At 38.0% G+C, this 21232-nt stretch overlaps 1 gene segment (V, D, J or C); it reads left to right on the forward strand.

Moving 5' to 3' along the window:
- Nucleotides 1–11321: 11321 nt before the first annotated feature.
- LOC118616250 lies at nt 11322–12460 on the forward strand. The segment is given in 2 exon segments: nt 11322–11535; nt 12006–12460. Coding segments are annotated over 2 exon segments (495 nt in total).
- The last annotated feature ends 8772 nt before the right edge of the window (nt 12461–21232 follow it).

The raw sequence follows: 21232 nt of genomic DNA on the forward strand, positions 1-21232 counted from the left end.
GCTCTGGGTTTTTCTTTTTGTTTACTTTCTAGTTCTTTAAGTTGTAGGGTTAGAAAGTCAATTAGGAATTGTTCTTGTTAGTTGAGGTAGGTCTGTAGTGCTATGAACTTCCCTCTCAGGACTACTTTCACTGTGTTCCATAGATTTTATGTTGTGTGTTCATTTTTATTGGTTTCCAAAAAATTTTTAATTTCTTCCTTGATCTCTTTAGTAACCCATTTGTTGTTTAATAACATGCTATTTGGCCTCCAAGTGTTTGAATGTTTTTATCTTTTTAGTGTAGTTGATTTCTAGTTTCATGCCACTGTGATCTGAGAAGATGCTTGATATGATTTCAAATTTCTTGAATTTGTAGAGACTTGCTTTGTGTGCTAACATGAGGTCTGCCTTTGAGAATGACCCATGTGCACTTGAGAGAAATGTGTATTCTGCAGCTCTGGGGTGAAATGTTCTGTAAATATCAATGAAGTCCAAATGATCTAATTTGGCTTTCAAGGACTCTATGTCCTTGTTAATTTTTTCTCTAGAAGATCTATCCAGTGGTGTCAGTGGTGTGTTAAAGTCACCAACTATGATTGTGTTGCTATTGATCTCTCCCTTGAAGTCCTCCAGAAGTTTTTAATGTATATCTTGATGCTCCCGTATTTGGTGAGTATGTTTACGAGGGTTATATCCTCTTGTTGGAATGCTCCTTTTAATATTATGTAGTGACCTTCTCCATCTCTTATTATGGCCTTTGTTTTGAAGTCTATCTTGTCCAATACAAGTATTGCTATACTAGCTTTTGTTCATTTCCAATCGCTTGTAAAAATTATTTCCTTTCCTTCACTTTTATCCTGTGTGAGTCTTTTGTTCTGAGGTGGGTCTCTTATAGACAGCATATATATATGGGTCACGTTTTCCTATCCAATCAGCTACCCTATATCTTTAATTAAAGCATTTAAGCCATTTCAATTTAAGGTAATTATTGATAGATAGTTATTAGTTGCCATTTTAATTTTATGTCTCTCTCTCTCTCTCTCTCTCTCTCTCTCTCTCCTCTTTCTTTTACAACAGTCCCTGCAGCATTTCTTGCAGTGCTGATTTGGTGGTGATAAATTCCTATAGCTTGTTTTTATCCGTAAAGCGCTTTATTTCTCTTTCAGTTTTGAATGATAGCCTTGCTGGATATAGTAGTCTTGGATTCAGACTCTTGCGTTGCATTACTTTGTACACTTCATGCCACTTCCTTCAGGCCAGCATCGTTTCTATTGTGAAATTAGCTGACAGTCTAATGGGAGCTCCCTTGTAGGTAACTTTCTGTCTCTCTCTTGCTTCCTTTAAGATTCTTTCTTTGTCTTTAATGTTTGACATTTTTATTATGATGTGTCTAGCTGTGGGTCTTCTGGGCTTCATCTTGCTTGGGACTCTGTGTGTTCGCTGGATTTGTGTGACTTTTTCCTTCACCAGTTTAGGAAAGTGTTCTGTCATTATTTCTTCAAACAGGTTCTCTATTCCTTTCTCTGATTCTTCTCTTTCTGGTATCTTTATAATGTGGATGTTGTTTTTTTTGTGTTGTCCCACAGCTCCCTTAAACTCTCCTGCTTTTTAAATGTTTTTTCTATTTGCTGCTCTATTTCAGTGTTTTTCTCTACCTTGTCTTCTAAATCGATGATTTGGTCTTTAGCTTCATCTAATCTACTACTAAGCCCTTCAAAGGTATTTTCAAAACAGCTATATCATTCTTTATTTCCTCTTGATTTTTATGCATAGCTTCTACCTCTCTTTTAAGCTGAAGTAGTTCCCAGTGAGCTCTTCATAATTCTTTTTAAGTTGCTTGTAGTTCTCACCAAATTGTTTGAGCACCCTTAAAATTGAGGCTTTGAATTCTTTATCTGACAAGTTGCTGTCTTCAATTTCCTGTAGTTCCTTTGCTGGTGATTCCTCTTTTTTTTTTCCTTTGGGTGTTGTTTCTTTGTCTCCCCATTTTAGCCATCTGATAGCTCTAGACTGGCTGAGGGGTGTTTGGATGTGTATGCAGCTTACTGTATATCAAATAATGCTGCTGTGCCTCCCAGACTGTTTTGTTGCGTATTGCCTCTTGCATGCTGTGAATCCTGGAGTATTGACTATTGGGGGCTGGTATTGGTATGTCCTGGTAGGTGCTGCTCCTGCATCACATGGGCCCCTCTGGAGCTCTGTTCGCAGCTGGTTGCTGCTTCCACCTGTCGCTCTATAGGTCAGGCCCTGTTAAAGCTGCGCTCCCTTCCTTAACGTGGACAGCTGGATAGCAGAGTCCCTTTGGAGAACTGACTTTGCAATTATCTTGTGGGTGTCTGGGTTGCACAGGCCTGTCTGGTGCCCCAGCACCGCGCAGGTCCGGTGGGCAGCTGGATTGCACAGTCCCTTTGGATATTCGGCTCTATGCCTATCTTGTGTGCAGCTGGGTCGCACAGGCCTCTCTGAAGCCCCCAATCCCTGCAGGTCCCACGGGCAGCTGGATGGCACCAGTCCCTCTCAGTCTCCAGCTTCCCACAGCTCTTGTGGGCTGCTGGGTCACACAGGCCTCTGTGGAGCCCCAGGGCCCGCCATTGGTGGCTGGCGAGTGCTGCTGCCCTGTGGAGCTCAACTCCTGCTCGGCCTTTGCTGTAGTTTTCTGGGGACGGGTCTCAGTTGCTGATCTGTGCTTCTGTTGCCTGAGGATGAATGTCCACTCCCAAGCCTCTGTTGCTAGGGGTATATCTCTACTCTGATGGGGCTGCTAGTGTGGGGGATAGCTCCTGGCCTTCTGTGGCTTCCACAACTGGCACCTTGGCAGCTCTACTACTGTACACAGGTCTGTGTTGACACAGGGTGTCCACTGGTCTGATGGTGTCAGGTGCACTGGTGGGCTCAGGTTGCTGAGTCCTAGCTGCTCCCACAACCTCCTCCCAGGGAAGACCTGGGTCTTCCAAAATGGTGGAACCTCCACACGGTGCACAGAGGAGTGCCCTGAAGAGCCGTTTACCCTGGTAGCTGGCTGCTCCTGTCCACAGCACAGGAACCTTCTGCTCCGCGTCTCTGCACTGCACAAGTTTGGTCGTCCACCTTCACGGCCACTCACTCTCTCTCTCTCACACTAATTCACTCTCTCACACACTCACCCTCCCTCTGGTCCTGCCCACCACCATCTTTTAAAAGTGATTACTTTTCTAGAAAGATATTAATTGCTGAACTCTTCTAAAGAAGAAATAGACAAATTAAATAGGCCAATAACATAAAATAAAACTAGTCCAAAATGACCCCAAGACTAGAGGGATTTATGGCTAGAATTTATAAAATTCTCTAGGAACAGATGATTTCTGTATTGTTTGAAATGTTCTAGAACATAGAAAAAGCTGAAAATATCAAGCTCTTTCTAAAACGTTAGTATTACAGACATCAAAACCCACACAAAGGGATACACATGCACACCACACACACACATACAAATTATAGGCTGGTTTCCATTGAATATAGGCATCAAAGGTCCAAAGTAAAATACTAGCATATAAAATAGTATACAAATCAAGGAATTTTAAAGTTATTCAATTTATGTAATAAAAGATAACTAGGATTCCAAAATGGCAGCGGAGTGAATGGAAGCTACATAGACCATCTCCCAGAACCAAATCTGAATTACAACTATAACAGAGACAAATCGATGGGAAAAACCAACAGAAAAGCAGCTTGCGAGGACCACATAACCAGGGACACTGACTACATCCTGGTAGGCTTGCGAAGGCGCAAGACAGGGTCTGGGAGCCCACGGTCAGCAGCTCAGCAGCGGCCTTATCAGGAAACAGCTCCTTCGGGTTAAATTCCCAAGCGGCTCCACAGTGCAGAGCAGAGACAGAGGCTAAAAAAGCCACAGCCACTCACCTTAGGCTCCGGCAGAGGGAGGGCAGACTGGACTGGAGCTGGGTCAGGACACTCAGGATTTGGAGGGCACTCAGAGCTTTTGCTGAGTTGCTGCCACACAGGAGGGTGGCCATATTGCTCTTTCCCAGGGCTCTGGGGAGAGGCAGCAGCCCCTCACTGGGAGATCCAACCACACCCCGTGGGCCATTGAAGTGCTAATTGAAGCTCATTAACAACAGCATCTGCTCCACCCTCCTGAAATCACCTTATACTAAGCACCTGAGGAAGTGTTCCAATCAACTAACAACCCAAAACCCATCAAGTAACCTCAACTGCTAGCCTCCAGGCAAAAAGCTAGAGGGTAACAGTACCATTCCTGGGCTAGCAACTTTAACCAGGAAAGTAAGACTTGACAGTGGTGTTTAACGTGGGTCCTCCCTCGCTCATCTAAACGCAGGAGAGGGAGACACAAATAGCAGAACACCAATACCCACCGGGAAAACTTGACAGGCTCCAAAGGCCACTGTGAGAGCCAAAATGGAAAACACAGAAACAGAAGCAAAATGAAAGAACAAGAGACCTCCACATAAGATGAGATCAATGTGGAGCAGTTAGGCAAGTTAACACAGCTAGAATTCAGAGCCATGATCTTGAGAAAGCTCAACAGCATGAGTAAGGACATAGAGATGCTGAAAAGAAACCAATTGGAAATTAAAAACCATCAAGAAGAGATCAAAAATGACATATCAGAAATGAAAAACACATTGGAAGGTTTAAAAAGCAGAGTAGAGGAAGCTGAGGACTGAATCAGTGAATTACAGGACAGGGTGAAAAAAATCAACCAATCAGAAAACCAAAAGAAAAAAACAATTTTAAAAAACGGGAAGACAGCTTAAGAGAACTGTGGGACAACTGAAAACGTAACAATATTTGCATCATAGGAGTCCCCAAAGAAGAAGAAAATGAGCAAGGATTAGAAAATATATTCAAAGAAATAGTGACAGAAAACTTTCCTAATTCGGTGAAGGAAGAAGGCATTCAAGTTCAAGAAGCAAAGAGAGTCCCAAGTAAAAAGAACCCAAACAGGCCCACACCAAGACACATAGTAACTAAAATGCCAAAACTTAAAGACAAAGAGAGAATCCTAAAAGTAGCAAGAGATAAGCAACAGGTTACCTACAAAGGAAACCCCATAAGGCTCTCAGCTGACTTCTCACAGGAAACACTACAGGCCAGAAGGGAATGGCATGAAGCAAACAAGGTCATGAAAGACAAGGATCTGAATCCAAGACAACTCTACCCAGCAAGGCTATCATTCAAAATAGAATGTCAAATAAAGAGCATCCCAGACCAAAAAAAAAAAAAAAAAGGCTAAGGGAATCCATTAGCACCAAACCAGCACTGCAAGAAATGTTAAAAGGACTACTGTAATTAGTAGAAGAAATTGGAAGAAAAATATAACCAAACTAAACAAAAATGGCAATAAATAAGTACATATCAATAATCACCTTAAATGTAAATGGACAGAATGCTCCAATAAAGAGACACAGAGTAGCTGATTGGATAAGAAAGCATGACTCATCCATATGTTGTTTACAAGAGACCCACCTCACAACAATAGGTTGAAAGTGAACGGATAGAAAATAATTTTCCAAGCAAATGGAAAGCAAAAAAAACTGAGACAGCAATACTCATATCTGATAAAACAGATTTCAAAATGAAGGCCATAGCAGAGACAAAGAAGGTCACTACATAATATTGAAAGGATCTACCCAACAGGAAGATATAACCTTGATAAACATATATGCACCCAATATAGGAGCACCAAAATATATTAAAAATCTTCTGGAGGACTTCCAAGGAGAAATCAACAGCAATACAATCATAGCAGGGGACTTCAACACCCCATTGACAGCACTGGCTATATCCTCGAGATAAAAAAATTAGCAAGGAAACAAAGACTCTAAATGAAGCATTAGACCAAATGTATTTAATACATATCTACAGAGAATTACACCCCAAAACTACAGAATACACATTCTCCTCAAGTGCACATGGGACATTCTCAAAGATAGACCACATGATAGGACACAAACTAGATCTCTACAGGTTCAAGAAGATTGAAATCATATCAAGCATCTTCTCATATCACAATGGCATGAAACTAGAAATCAATTGCAACAAGACCATGCAAAGACATTTGAACATGTGGAAGCTAAATAGCATGTTATTAAACAATGAATGGGTTACCGAGGATATCAAGGAAGAAATTAAAAACTTCCTGGAGACCAATGAAAATGAACACACGACAACACAAAATCTATGGGATGCAGCAAAAGCAGTTCTGAAAGGGAAGTTCATAGCACTACAGGCATACCTCAAGAAACAAGAAAAATTTCTCATTGACTGTCTAACCTCACAACTTAAAGAATTAGAAAGCAAACAAACAGAAAACCCCAGAGCAAGTAGAAGGAAGGAAATAGTAAATATCAGAGCAAAATAAATGACATAGAGACCAAAAAAACAATTCCAAGGATTAATTAATCTAAGAGCTGGTTTTTCAAAAAGATAAATAAGATAGATGGACCCTTAGCTAGACTCACCAAGAAACAAAGAGAGAGAACCTAAATACCCAAAATCAGAAATGAAAGAGAAGTAACAACCGACACCACAGAAATACAAAAGATCGTTAACAGCTACTATGAACAACTATATGGCAACAAATTTGACAATCTAAGTGAAATGGACAAATTTCTAGAAACACACAGTATCCCAAAACTGCACTTGGAAACTTGAACAAACTAATAATAACTAAGGAGATTGACATGGTAATCAAGACTCTCTAAGCAAACAAAGCCCAGGCCCAGATGACTTCACAGGGGAGCTTTACCGAACATTCAAAAAAGAACTAACACCCATTCTCCTCAAAGTATTTCAAAAAATTCAAGAAGAAGGAAGACTTCCACACTCATTTTATGAGGCCAGCAGAATCCTAATTCCAAAACCAGAAAAAGACACTACAAAAATAGAAAACTACAGGCCAATATCCCTGATGAACATAGACACCAAAATCCTGAACAAAATAATAGCAAATCTGATCCAGCAACACATCAAAAAATTATTCACCATGACCAAGTGGGATTCATCCCAGGGATGCAAGGATAGTACAATATTCACAAATCAATTAATGTGATATACCACATAAACAAAATGAAGAATAAAAACCACATAATCATATCAATAAAAGTTGGAAAAGCATTCGACAAAATCCAGCATCCATTTCTGATAAAAACGCTCAACAATGTGGGAATAGAGGGATCATATCTCGATATAATAAAGGCAATATATGAAAGACCTATAGCCAACATCATACTCAATGGGCAGAAACTAAAAACATTTCCCTTAAAAACAGGAACAAAACAGGGATATGCGCTTTCACCACTCTTATTTAACATTGTATTGGAAGTCTTAGCCACAGCAATCAGACATAAAGAAAAATAAAAGGGATCCCAATTAGAAAGGAGGAAGTGAAACTGTCATTATTCGCAGATGACATGATATTGTACATAGAAAACCCTAAAGACTCCATCAAAAATCTCCTAGATTTAATAAATGTATTTGACAAAGTAGCAGGATACAAAATTGATCTCAAGAAATCGACGGCATTCGTATACAGCAATGATGAACTCACAGAAAGAGAAATTGAAAAAACAATCCCATTTACCATCGCGGGAAAAAAAAATTAAGATACCTAAGAATAAACTTAACCAACGAAGTAAAGGACCTATTTGCAGAAAACTACAGGACATTGAAAAAAGAAATAAAGGAAGATATAAAAAAGTGGAACCACATACCTTGTTCATGGATTGGAAGATTTAACATCATTAAAATGTCCATATTACCCAAAGCAATCTATAGATTCAATGCAATCTCCATCAAAATACCAATGACATACTTCACAGAACTAGAAGAAATACTTCAAAAGTTTATATTTTTGGAACCAAAAAAGACCCTGAGTAGCCACAGCTATCTTGAAAAAGAAGGACAAAGTAGGTGGGATCACAATACCAGATATCAGGATATACCACAAAGCCACTGTAATCAAAACAGCCTGGTACTGGCAGAAGGACAGGCATATAGACCAGTGGAACAGAACTGAAAACACAGAAATGGACCCAAGGCAATATGCTCAATTAATATTTCACAAAGGTGGCAAGAGCATACAGTGGATAAAGACAGCCTCTTTAATAAATGGTGTTGGGAAAATTGGACAGCTACATGCAAAAAAAATGAAACTAGACCATCAACTTACACCATATACAAAAATAAACTCAAAATGGATAAAAGTCTGAAATGTGACCCGGGAATCCATAAAAATTCTAGAAGAAATGTAGACAACAAAATTTCGGACATCATACGCAGCAGAATTTTCACTGATACATCACCTAAGGCAACAGAAACCAAGGAGAAAATGAACACATAGGACGACATCTAACTAAAAAGCTTCTGCACAGCAAAAGAAACAATCCGCAAAATGGAAAGGCAACCCACTGTATGGCAGAACAACATTGCCAATGATACATTAGATAAGGGGTTAATTTCCAAAATATATAGTGTACTCATACAACTCAACAAAAGGAAGACAAAGAACCCAATTTAAAAATGGGCAGAGGAACTAAATAGACACCTCTCCAAACAGGACATACAAATGGCCAAGAGACATATGAAGAAATGCTCAACATCACTAATCATCAGAGAGATGCAAATTAAAACAACAATGAGGTATCACCTCACACCTGTAAGAATGACTGCCATCAGCAAATCATCAAACAAGTGTTGGCGAGGGTGTGGAGAAAAGGGGACTCTAGTACACTGTTGGTGGGAATGCAGACTGGTGCAGCCACTATGGAAAACAATATGGTATTACCTCCAAAAATTAAAAATTGATCTTCCATTTGACCCAGTGATCCCGATTCTAGGAATATAACCTAAGAAGCATGAAACACCAATCAGAATGAATATATGTACCCCATGTTCATAGCAGCACTATTTACAATAGCTAAGACCTGGAAACAGCCCAAGTGTCCATCAGTAGACGAATGGATGAAAAAACAGTGGTACATATACACAATGGAGTACTACAAGCTGTAAGAAAGAAAGATCTCTTATCCTTTGAGACTACATGGAGGGACCTGGAAAGTACCATCCTAAGTGAACCAAACCAAACAGAGAAAGACAAGTATCATATGATCTCACTTATTTGTGGAATATAATGAACATAACAGTCTGAGGAATGGGGTAGTCCCAGAGACGTGGAAGTGGGGTACAGACTGACAATCCCCAGAAGAGGGGATGGTGGGGGAGAGATAAACCACAGAACTTATATGCATGTATGCATGAACAATGGACATGGACAACAAAGCTGGGGACAGGGCAGGGAAGGAGAGGGAGGGGGAATCAGTGGGGGGGGGAGGAGAAACATCTGTAACAAAAATAAATAATAAAACTAACTAAATAAATAAGCAAAAAAACACAAAAATAAACAAACAAAAAAACATCTATTGGCTGCCTTCTGCATTTCCCCCTGGGGATCGGGCCCACAACCTGGGCATGTGCCCTGACCTGGAATCAAACCAGCAACCTCTTGGTGAATGGGTGAGTGTTCAACCACTGAGCCACACCAGCTTGGCAGATTTGTGAATTTTTCTTTTTTTGAAGGGTGGTGAGTAAGAGTTGCGGTGCTGTCTACTTCACGTTTACTGACAGGTCTAATCTTGCATTTATCCCAACTGCTGAAGAATTTTGTTTTATTTGTTTTCCAGAAAATAAGAAGTTTTCATTTAGAATAATTTTGTGACTCATTCCATTTAACGTCTTCCAACATTAATTAATTAATAGACTCACCCAAAATGTATTATTAAGTGCTTAGACTCTGCCTAATCCTATGCTAATAAGTAGTGTTGCCTCTGGAACAGAAGACAAACGTGGAAAAACAGGATACTAAGTAAAAGAGAGGAATTTGATTGAGGGGGAAAACATTAGAACAATTTCTGTGAGGAAACAGTCACAGAAATAATTCTAAAATCCCAAAGTGACTGAACATAACTGCCTCTTTAGAGTATTGTGTTAGGAAGCTCTTCACTGAGCCTTGCCACTAGAGGGAGGTGGCGCATGTGAGATGCCTATTCTTAGATAGAAAATGCAAACCTTGAAAGAAAGATTGCTGACTGACTTGGTTGCCAGTTCTAAGCAAAGGAGTTCATATGTACAGCCACAAGAGGGGGCTGTTACAGCAGCAAACTGAATGAAGAGCCTTCCAGGGTGAGTTAGAGGTTAGCAGGGAGTTGTGAAAGAACATATTTCCTCTCCTTTGTTTCCTTGTACCTCAGGATCTCACCCTGAGGGTCTGCAAGCCTCAGGACAGGAATGAGCCCTTCCCAAACGCAGACCAAAGAGCCCACCCTTAGTGTGAAGAGAAGAGAGAAGTGATTAATAGTTTGATTTCAAATGGCCAACTATTTGTCCCTATAGTGAAATAAAGACATTTAGTTACTGTAGCAGAGAAGGATGAATAATTTTAATTCTATTCTATCCCATTTTGTTAATAATAACCACCTTTGAGAATAACCAGAGGAATTTCCTTATATTTATTTCCACCTCCCTTGTCAAAAGTCTTCATTTCATTTCTCTTTCTAAATCTTCTCTTCCCATCTCTTCCTTCGCTGCTTTTCTCCTTAGTGTCTTCAATGCCGGCCACCCCTAGGCATGGGCATGCAGGTAAGAATATGTCTGTTAAAGAGGGTTTAAGTGGAGTAGAAGTAAATACCATTCAAGTCATTGGTTCCTGTATCAAGACCAGAGGCATCCAACAATGTCCATCAGGAAGATGTTTCAGACATCGCCCCAGGAGCCAATGTGGGAGACCTGAGCACCAGACAACCTGGCTGTTAGACTGGGCTCTGTTTCTTACCCTGTCAGACTGAGCACAGCAGTATTATACAGCTGTGAGGTTACTTGTGTCATATATGTTGCAAATATCTTCTTCTACAGTGTCATTTGATTTTTAACTGAGCTTATGGTATTTTTGTTTGTTTTGACCAGAAAGATGTTTCTAACTTTGGAAGTTAAATTATGTATTATTGTTCCTGAGATTTACTTGCTCTGGCTGGGAATATGGATAAGAATTCTCTTCTCCCTTTACAGCCCAAGGCTCAACATAGGTAACTAAGATTAAAGGATATTTTATACCAACTCAGTGGTGTGTTTTGCCATGTACCAAAAATGAAGGATTATTAATCTCCATGTACTTGATGCTACTTATTCATTTCACTAGGGCATAAACTGTTTTGAGTTTGAACTTTGGAAATGATTTCAGTATAAACTCTCTGAATTAGGACTAGACATTGGGAAAACATTCTTATCCTCTTTCTAAATTATGTTTAATACTGGGGATAAAAGTAAACCCCACCAAGAGACTGCTCTGTCTTTCACTGACTCTTGCCTGGGAAACGCCCAACTGAAAGCTTCCTGGTTGAGACTGTGCTAGTGGCTGCTGTGTGGTTGTTGGGACCTCCCCAAACCTAGCAGCACACAGGTTCTGAGCTCTGAGGCCTGAAACCCCAGTTTTCACTTGAACTATGAGATCAGTGACAAGAATTACTATTCTCCTAACTTTGGGTAAGTGATCTGGGTCTGAGAAAGGATAGCTTTCACAGCTAAAGTCAAAGGTCAGGAATCTGCTGCTTCTACTTCTCCCACTGTACTTTACCAAATGCTAGGTGGAAATGCATCTGTTTGTTTCCATGTCTCTGTGTGTTTCTCTAGAAAATCTGGGCATCACTGTGAGAAGGTTTTCATACCCACTACTATAGAAGATCCCCTGAGTCTCACAGCTCGGAAGCTGTAAGGAGCTTTGGGTGCATTGACCCCAAAATTTATGGAATACAACCATTGATCTTTGGCATGTGGCTCTGGATAGCTCAACAACAGATACCAGTAATATTTCTCTTGTCCTGTGCAACAAACATGAAAATGCACATGTAGAGGACATGGCCAGAGAGGGGAGTTCAGGAGTGCTCATGAACCTGACCTTAGACGCACCGAAATTTGACAATCCAGAGCTAATCTATTGTTTCTCAACCCCTTAGGTATTATGGGTGATGCTAAATCCACTCAGCCAGATGCAATGGAGAGTGCTGAAGAAGAAGCTGTGCACCTGCCCTGTAACCACTCCACAATCAGTGGAAGTGAGTACATATATTGGTATCGACAGCTTCCCCACCAGGGTCCAGAGTATGTGATTCATGGTCTAAAAGACAATGTGACCAAAGAAATGGCCTCTCTGATCATCACAACAGACAGAAAGTCCAGTACCTTGATCCTGCCCCAGGTTACCGTGAAAGACTCCGCTGTGTACTACTGCATCGTGAGTGACACAGTGGGACAGATGTGTCAGCACCTGTGCAATATCCTGCTGGCGGGAAGGGAAGCAGCAGCAGCATCTCAAGAACTCACTGCCCAAGAAAGAATGAAAAGAAGCCAAGAAGACGAGGAAGAAGCACTTATATTATTGAAAGGGCAAAGAAGCTTGCAAGAAATCTAAGAATCAATAGTGAACCTGCAATGAAAGGGGAAGGAAATTAGAAATTTTTAAAAATATGTTTTTATTGATTTTTTTTTTTTTTGGAGAGATAGAAACACCAATGTGAGAGAGGAACATTGAATGGCTGCCTCTTGCATACCCCTACTAGGGATCGAGCCTGCAACCTGGGCATGTGCCCTGACCGGGAATTGAACCTCTCAGTCCATGGGATCATGCTCTATCCATGGGACCAGGGTCCATGCTGAGCCACACCAGCTGGGCAGGAGAATTTGCCATTATTTTGTTTTATCAAATGTTGCTTTCTATGTAGAGCTCACTAAAACAGGTAAGAGCCTTGGCCAATTTGGCTCAGGGGTGAGAGTGTCGGCCTGTGGACCTGAGAGACCTGGGTTTGGTTCCTGCTAAGAGCATGTACCTCTGTTGCAGTTTTTTCCCTGGCCCTGGTTTGCGCCATGTGAGTAGCAGCCAGTCTCTCTCACATCAATGTTTCTCTTTCTCTCTTCCTCCCTCTCCCCCTCCCGCTCTATCTGAAGATAAATGCAAAAATATCCTCAGATGAGGTTAAAAAAAATAGGTGAGATCAATCTTTTAGGTTGTCCTAAAGACTTTCTTCCATTGGACCCAGGGAAGTGCCCATGGTCTGGGTATTGCATCATATTAGTTGTTCCAACTTCTCAAAAATTGAAATGAATTTCAGAAACTGAGTTATTTGTCCTTGAGAAAAATTTGGAATTTCTTCATTGTTTATCTGTAGTAGACACACTTAGATATAGATGATTTGGTGGAGGAATATTTTTAAAGGGCAAATATGTGGATATTAATTTAATTTTAAAATTTATGTTACAACATTTCTAATATTACACAAAAAATACAACAGATATCTCTTCTCATTGTAAAACTCAACATATTACATACATTTGTAATATAAGAAAGTAAGAAACTAAATAATATACTTACTTTCCCCAAAAGTTTTGTAGAGCAAAACCTAAGCCCATCTCCATTCCATTTTCTCTTCAACCTGTAATGACTCATTGGGACAGTTGGGAGTGTCCTGAGAATTATAGATTTTTTCTATTACAAAGATTCTCTTATAAATATCTATCAAATGTTCATACATAAATTGGATCATATTTGTATGTTTATTTGGAAATTGTTTTTACTTAAAACATATTTTGATATATGCTCATACATAAACACATATGTGAACTTTATAGTATGCTTATATAATTTAACTTTCTCACTTATTAGCAATATTTAAATTTTTTAAATATTTAGTTATCATAACCTGAATCATACAGAATATATATTTCTTATTCTTATTCTCAGAAGTAAAATTACTGGGTCAAAAGATATGCCTATTTTATATTTTTGTAGATATTGAAAAATTGTTTCCCCAAATGGCACTATTTATCTATACTGCCAACATCAGGGTATGGGAAACCTATTTGCTGCATCTTGGTTAACACCATTATCAATCTTTTCTATATTTTAACAACTCGAAAAGTTTTTGTCAATATTTCATTTGCATTTTCCTGAATATGTGGGCATTTGAACAACTTGTGCCTTGTGTTGTCACTTTAATAGTCTATTTCTTGTTTATTTATAAAAATATTTTAATAATATGAATACTACTTTGCCTATTATATATGTTATACTTACTTTCCCCAAATATGTTGTATCTTTTAAACTTGTTTATTCAGCTGTTATCAGGGATGATTTTATTTCTATATTGTCAGATGTAAGCCTTCCTATTCCAACTTGGTAAATCTACCTCAATGAAGAGAATAAAAGAAAATTGTATTTATACTTTCTATTATATTTACCTGTATAATTACTTTTACCTGTGCTGTATTTCTTTATGTGCATTCAGATTATCATCTGATACCATTTCCTTCCATCCTGAAGAACTTCCTTCAGTATGTCGTATGAGGCTTCTTCCAGCAATGGATTTTCTCCATCTGAGTTTATGTGAAAATGACATTATTTTACCTTCTGAGAGGAACATTTTTCTGAGCAGCTTCCAGTCAAGGCAAAGGATTAATGGCTGGAAGCAGGTGGGTCCTATCTTTGTACTTGTCACACAGTTATTAAATATTCTGGTCCCCCTTTCAGTCTTTGTTCCCTCTGCTTTTCATTTTCTAAGGATTCTATTGCTATATCCTCCAGCTCAGAGATTTTTCCTCAGTTGTGTCCAATCTACTCATAACCCATCAAAGTAATTCTTTATTTCTGACAATGAAATTATTTCACCTTCTGAGGGGAACATTTTGCTGAGCAGCTTCCGTTAAGGCAAAAGATTAATGGAAACAAAACAGATGTGTCACTTAGAGTGAAGACCACCATGGACACTGAGATATGGATGGACAGCCTGGCTGGAAGCAGGTGGGTCCTATCTTAGATGGCAAAGACTCAGAGCCAGGGTTGGTGGATGGCTAGGGTTGCTGGAACGAAGCTCCACAAACGAGGTGACTTACAAAACAGAAATTACTTGTTTCACAGTCCAGGCCAGAAGTCCATAATCAAGTAGAAGAAAGAGAGAAAAGAGCACAAGAAAGATCTGTGCAGCCCATGAGGCACAAAGGAAAACAGGAAGAAAGAAAAGGCAAGCATATTTGAAAAGAAAAGAAACTATATAGCAAATTTTATAAAACTCTACAATTTCAAAAAGCTATTATAACTAATTAGTTAGACAAATGTGTAAGATACAGACTAAGAATACAAAAATACACAGTGCCCATACATTAACAATAAACCATCAAAATTAAAATTGTTATATATCTATAATATCTATAATATATTATATATACCATATATATCTATAATTATATTTATTATATCATATAATGTATATTATATATTATAATATATAATAATATATAACATAATATGTATTATGTTATATATTATATTATAACACATATATTATATATATCCACGTACAGTCTATAATAACATCAACAATTAAGATTATTAGGGGAAAATCTGACAAAAAATATGCAAGACTTCTACCCTGAAAGATACCAAAATACCTTTAAAAAGATGGTCATCTTACCGTCTGTTACAACATGAATGAATCTGGAGGAAAATATGCTAAGTAAGCCAGACACAGAAGAACAAATTCTACATGATTCCTTTTATTAGAAATCTGAAATAGCCAAACTCATAGAGGCAGAGGATAAAATGGTAATTACTGAGGGTTGGGGGTGGAGGTAATGGGGAGGTATTAGTCAAAGGGTACAAAGTTTCAGCTCTGCAAGATGAATAAATCTTAGAGATCTACTGTAGAAATAGTACAATAGTTAACAATATTGTATAAGTTGCTAAGAGAGTGGATTTATGTTGTTTTTTGTCACAAAAATAAATAAATAAAACTTTAGACATAAAGAGAGTGGGAAAAAACTTCTGGAGGTGATGAATATGTTTACAGCATTGATTGTGGTGATGGTTTCACAAGTGTATTCTTTCTCCAAACTCTCATCAAGTTGTACACATTAAATATACACAGCTTTTTGTATGTCAATTTACTTCAGTAAAGTGATTTTTTTTTAAATCAATGCAGTTGACTTCATAATATTAAAAATATTTCTTTTTTAAATGTCACTGTTAGGAAAATAGAAACAGAAGACAGAAACTGGAAGAAAATGTTTGCAAACCATGTATTTAACAAAAGACTTGTATCTGGAATATATTTAAAAACTCACAATTTAATAATAGGGTAAACACCTAATTTGTTTTTAATGGGCCAAAGTTTTGAAAAAACACTTCAACAAAGGAAACATACATATGGTAAATAAGCCCATGAAAAAAATACTCAGTGTCACTAGTCATAAGGGATATGCAACAAGGCATGTACATATCTGCCAGGAAGGCTAAAATAAAATGCCTTACCACACCAAGTATTGGCAAGGGTTTGGAGTCACTGGAATTCTCATACACTGCTATTGGGAAAGTAAAGGGTACAATCACTCAGAAAACAGTTTTATTGTTTCTTAAAAATTAAGGATGCACTTATCATAAAACCCAGCAATTCCACTCCTAGGTATTAACCTCAAAGAAATAAAAATGTATGTTCATACAAATCCTTATAAATGAGTGTCCATAATAGTTTGGAAAATATTAATTGGGGAAAAAAATTCCAAGAGCAGGTCAATGAATAAATGGTGGTATAGCTATACAATGGAATCCTAGGCAGCAATGCAAAGGAATGAAATACTGATAAATGCAACAACATGGATGAATCTCCAAATAAATATGATGAAAGAAACCAGACAAGACAGAGTATGTAATCTGTAATTTATGTTACATAAAACTCCAGAAAATGCAAACTAATCTACAGTAAGAGAAGGAAAGACTGGTGAGAGCCTGCTGCTGTGTGGGGTTGGGATGTGGTAAGAAGGGTTGCAGAGGGGATGAAAAAGGAGCACAGGAGTAGGGCCACGATGGCACTTGGTAGGTGGTGCATATGCTCAATATCTTGATTGTGATACTGGATTCACATTTGTATGCCCATGTCAAAAATTATCAAATTGTACATTTGAAATATACACAGTTTATTATATGTCAAGTATGCTTCAGGAAAGCAGTTTTTTTATTTTTATTATTTATTTTTGTTACAAATATTTCTCCTTTTTCCCCCCATTGACTCCCTCCTCCCAATCCCACCTTCCCCCTCAGCATTATTGTCTATGTCCTTGTTTACACATACATGCGTAACGTTCTGTGGTTTATCTCTTCCCTCCCCTAACATCCACCTCTTCTGAGGTTTGTCAGTCTGGACCCCACTTCCATGTCTTTGGGTCTATTTAGTTCCTCAGCTTGTTTTGTTCATTATATTCCACAAAGAAGTGAGATCATGTGATATTTGTTTTTCTCTGCCTGGCTTATTTTGCTTAGCATAATACTCTCCAGGTCCCTCTATGTCATCTCAAAGATAAAGAGATCTTTCTTTTTTATGGCTGCATAGTATTCCATTGTGTATATGTATCACAGTTTTTTTATCTCCTCATCTATTGATGGACACTTGGGCTATTTCCAAATCTTACTAATTGGAAATAATGCTGCTATGAACATGGAGTACATATATTCTTTCAGACTGGTATTTCAGGCTTCTTAGGAAATATTCCTAGAAGTGGGATCACTGGACCATATGGCAGTTCAATTTTTTATTTTTGGAGGATACACCATATTGTTTTCCATAGTGGCTGTATCAGTCTGCATTCCCATCAGTAGTGTACTAGAGTCCCCTTTTCTCCACACTCTCGCCAGCACTTGTTGTTGGATGATTTGTTGATGGCAGGCATTCTGGCAGGTGTGAGGTGATACCTCATAGTTGTTTTCATTTGCATCGCTCTGATGTTAGTGACATTGAGCATTTTTTCATATGTCTCTTGGCCATTCGTATGTTCTTTTTAAGAGGTGTCTATTTAGGTCCTCTGCCCGTTTTTTAATTGGGTTCATTATCTTCCTTTTGATGAGTTGTATGAGTACTCTATATATTTTCAAAATTAACCCTTCCTTTGATGCATCATTGGTGATTATGATGCCCATATAGTGGGATCCCTTTTAGTTTTGATGGTTGTTTCTTTTGCTGTGCAGAAGCTTTTTAGTTTGATGTAGTCCCTTGTGTTCATTTTTTTCATTGTTTCTCTTGCCTTAGGGGTTGTATCTGAAAATTCTGGTGCGTGTGATGTCTGAGATTTTGTTGCCTACATTTTCTTCTAGAATTATTATGGATTCACGAGTTACAGTTCAGTCTTTTATCCATTTCGAGTTTATTCTTGTGTATGGTGTAAGTTGGTGTTCTAGATTCATTTTTTTGCAAGTAGCTGTCCAATTTTCCCAACACCATTTATTGAAGAGACTGTCTTGACTCCACTGTATGCTCTTGTCACCTTTGTCAAATATTAATTGAGCATATTGTCTCGGGTCCATTTCTGGGTTCTCTATTCTATTCCATTGATCTATATACCTGTTCATGAGCCAGAACCAGGCTGTTTAAATTACAGTAGCTTAGTAGCATAACCTGAAATCTGGTAATGTGATCCCGTCTACTTTGTTCTTCTTTTTCAAGATTGCTGTGGCTATTTGGGGTCTTTTTTGGTTCCATATAAACTTTTGGAATGTTTGTTCTAGTTCTGTGAAGTATGTCGTTGGTATTTTGATGGGGATTGCACTGAATCTATAGATTGCTTTGGGTAGTATGAACATTTTAATGATGTTAATTATTCCATTGCATGAACAAGGTATATGTTTCCATTTTGTTATATCTTCCTATATTTCTTTTTTCAAAGACCTGTAGTTTTCTGTGAAGAGGTCCTTTACTTCTTCGGTTAAGTTTATTTTCAGGTATCTTAATTTTTTACTGTGATGTTAAATGGGATTGTCTTTTTAGTTTCTCTTTCTGTGATTTCATCATTGGTGTATAAGAATGCTGTTGATTTCTTGACGTTAATTTTGTATCCTTCAACTTTGCCTAATTCACTTATTAAGTCTAGTAGATTTTTTATGGAGTCTTTAGGGTTTTCTATTTACAATATCATGTCATCTGCAAATAATGACAGTTTCACTTTCTCTCTTTCAATTTGGATCCCCTTTATTTATTCTTCATGCCTAATTGCTGTGGGTAAGACTTCCAGTACTATGTTAAACAAGAGGGGTGAAAGTGGGCATCCCTGTCTTGGTCTCGTTCTTAAGGGGAATGCTTTTAGTTTTTGCCCATTGAGTATGATGTTCGCTGTAGATTTTTCATATATGGTCTTTATTATGGTGAGATGTGATCCTTCTATTCCCACATTGCTGAGTGTTTTGATCAAAAATGGGTCCTGGATTTTGTCAAATGATTTTTCAGCATCTATTGATACGATCATATGGTTTTTATCTTTTATTTTGTTTCTGTGGTGTATCACATTTATTGATTTGCGAATTTTGTACCATCCTTGCATGCCTGGCTGAAACCCAATTGGTCATGATAAATAATTTATTTGATGTATTGCTGGATTTGATTTGATAATATTTTGTTAAGAAATTTGGCATCTGTATTTATCAGGGATACTGGCCTGTAGTTTTCTTTCTTTGTAGTGTCTTTATCTGGTTTTGGAATTAGGATTATGCTGGCCTCATAAAATGAGTTTGGAAGTGTTCTGTCTTCTTCAATTTTTTGAAATAATTTGAGGAGAATGGGTATTAGATCTTCTTTGAATGCTTGGTAAAACTCCCCCATGAAGCTATCTGGGCCTGAGCTTTTGTTTGCTGTGAATTTCTTGATTACATCTTCAATTTCGTCTGTTGTGATTGATCTCTTTAACTTTTCTATCTATTTCTGGTTCAGTTTTGGGAGGCTGTGTGTTTCTAGAAATTTGTCCATTTCTCCTAAATTTTCCAATTTGTTAGTATATAATTGTTCATAGTATGTTACAATGATCTTTTGTGTTTCTGTGGTGTCTGTTGTTAATTCTCCTCCTTCATTTCTGATTTTGTGTATTTGCTTTCTTTCTTTTTGTTTCTTGGTGAGACTGGCTAAAGGTCCATCAGTCTTGTTTATCTTTACAAAGAACTAGCTTTCTGTTTCATTGATCACTTGAATTTTTTTTTTCAGTCTCTATGTTGTTTATTTCTGCTCTGACCATTATTCTTTCCTTCCTCCTACTATGTCTGAGTTTGGGTTTTCCTTTTTGTTTACTTTCTAGTCTTTCACTTCTAGGGTTAGAAAGTCAATTAGGAATTGTTCTTGTTACTTGAGGTAGGCCTGTAGTGCTATGAACGTCTCTCTCAGGACTGCTTTTACTGTGTCCCATAGATTTTGTGTTGTGTTTGTATTCATTGGTTTCCAAAAAGTTTTTAATTTCTTCCTTGATCTCTTTAGTAACCCATATGTTGTTTAATAACATGCTATTTGGCCTCCAAGTGTTTGAATGTTTTTGTGTGTTTTTATTGTAGATTTCTATTGTCATGCCACTGTGATATGAGAAGATGCTTGATATGATTTCAATTTTCTTGAATTTGTAGAGACTTGCTTTGTGTCCTAACATGTGGTCTGCCTTTGAGAATGACCCATGTGCACTTGAAAAAAATGTATATTCTGCAGCTCTGGGGTGAAATGTTCTGTAAATATCAATGAAGTCCAACTGATCTAGTTTGTCTTTCAAGGACTCTATGTCCTTGTTAATTTTTTGTCTAGAAGATCTATCCAGTGGTGTCAGTGGCGTATTAAAGTCACCAACTATGATCGTGTGGCTATTGATCTCTCCCTTGAAGTCCTCCAGGAGTTTTTAATATATATTTTGGTGCTCCCGTATTTGGTGAGTATGTTTACCAGGGTTATATCCTCTTGTTGGAATGCTCCTTTTAATATTATGTAGTGACCTTTTCTGTCTTTTATTATGGCCCTTGTTTTGAAGTCTATCTTGTCAGGTATGAGTATTGCTACACTAGCCTTTTATTATTTTCCATTTGCTTGGAAAAAATTTTTCCATCCTTTCACTTTTATACTGTGTGAGTCTTTTGTTGTGAGGTGGGTCTCTTGCAGAAAGCATATATATGGGTCATGTTTTCTTATCCAATCAGCTACCCTATGTCTTTAATTGGAGCATTTAAGACATTTCCATTTAAGGTAAATATTGATAAATAGTTATTAGTTGCCATTTTAATTTTCTGCCTATCTTCTTCTTCTTTCTCTCTCTCTCTCTCTCTCTCTCTCTCTTTCTCTCTCTCTATCTCTTTTCTCTTTCTTTTTCTCTTACAACAGTCTCTTCAGCATTTCTTGCAGTGCTGGTT

This window comes from Molossus molossus, unplaced genomic scaffold (assembly GCF_014108415.1).
Source record: "Molossus molossus isolate mMolMol1 unplaced genomic scaffold, mMolMol1.p scaffold_m16_p_1, whole genome shotgun sequence".
In the NCBI taxonomy this organism is placed as follows: Eukaryota; Metazoa; Chordata; class Mammalia; order Chiroptera; family Molossidae; genus Molossus; species Molossus molossus.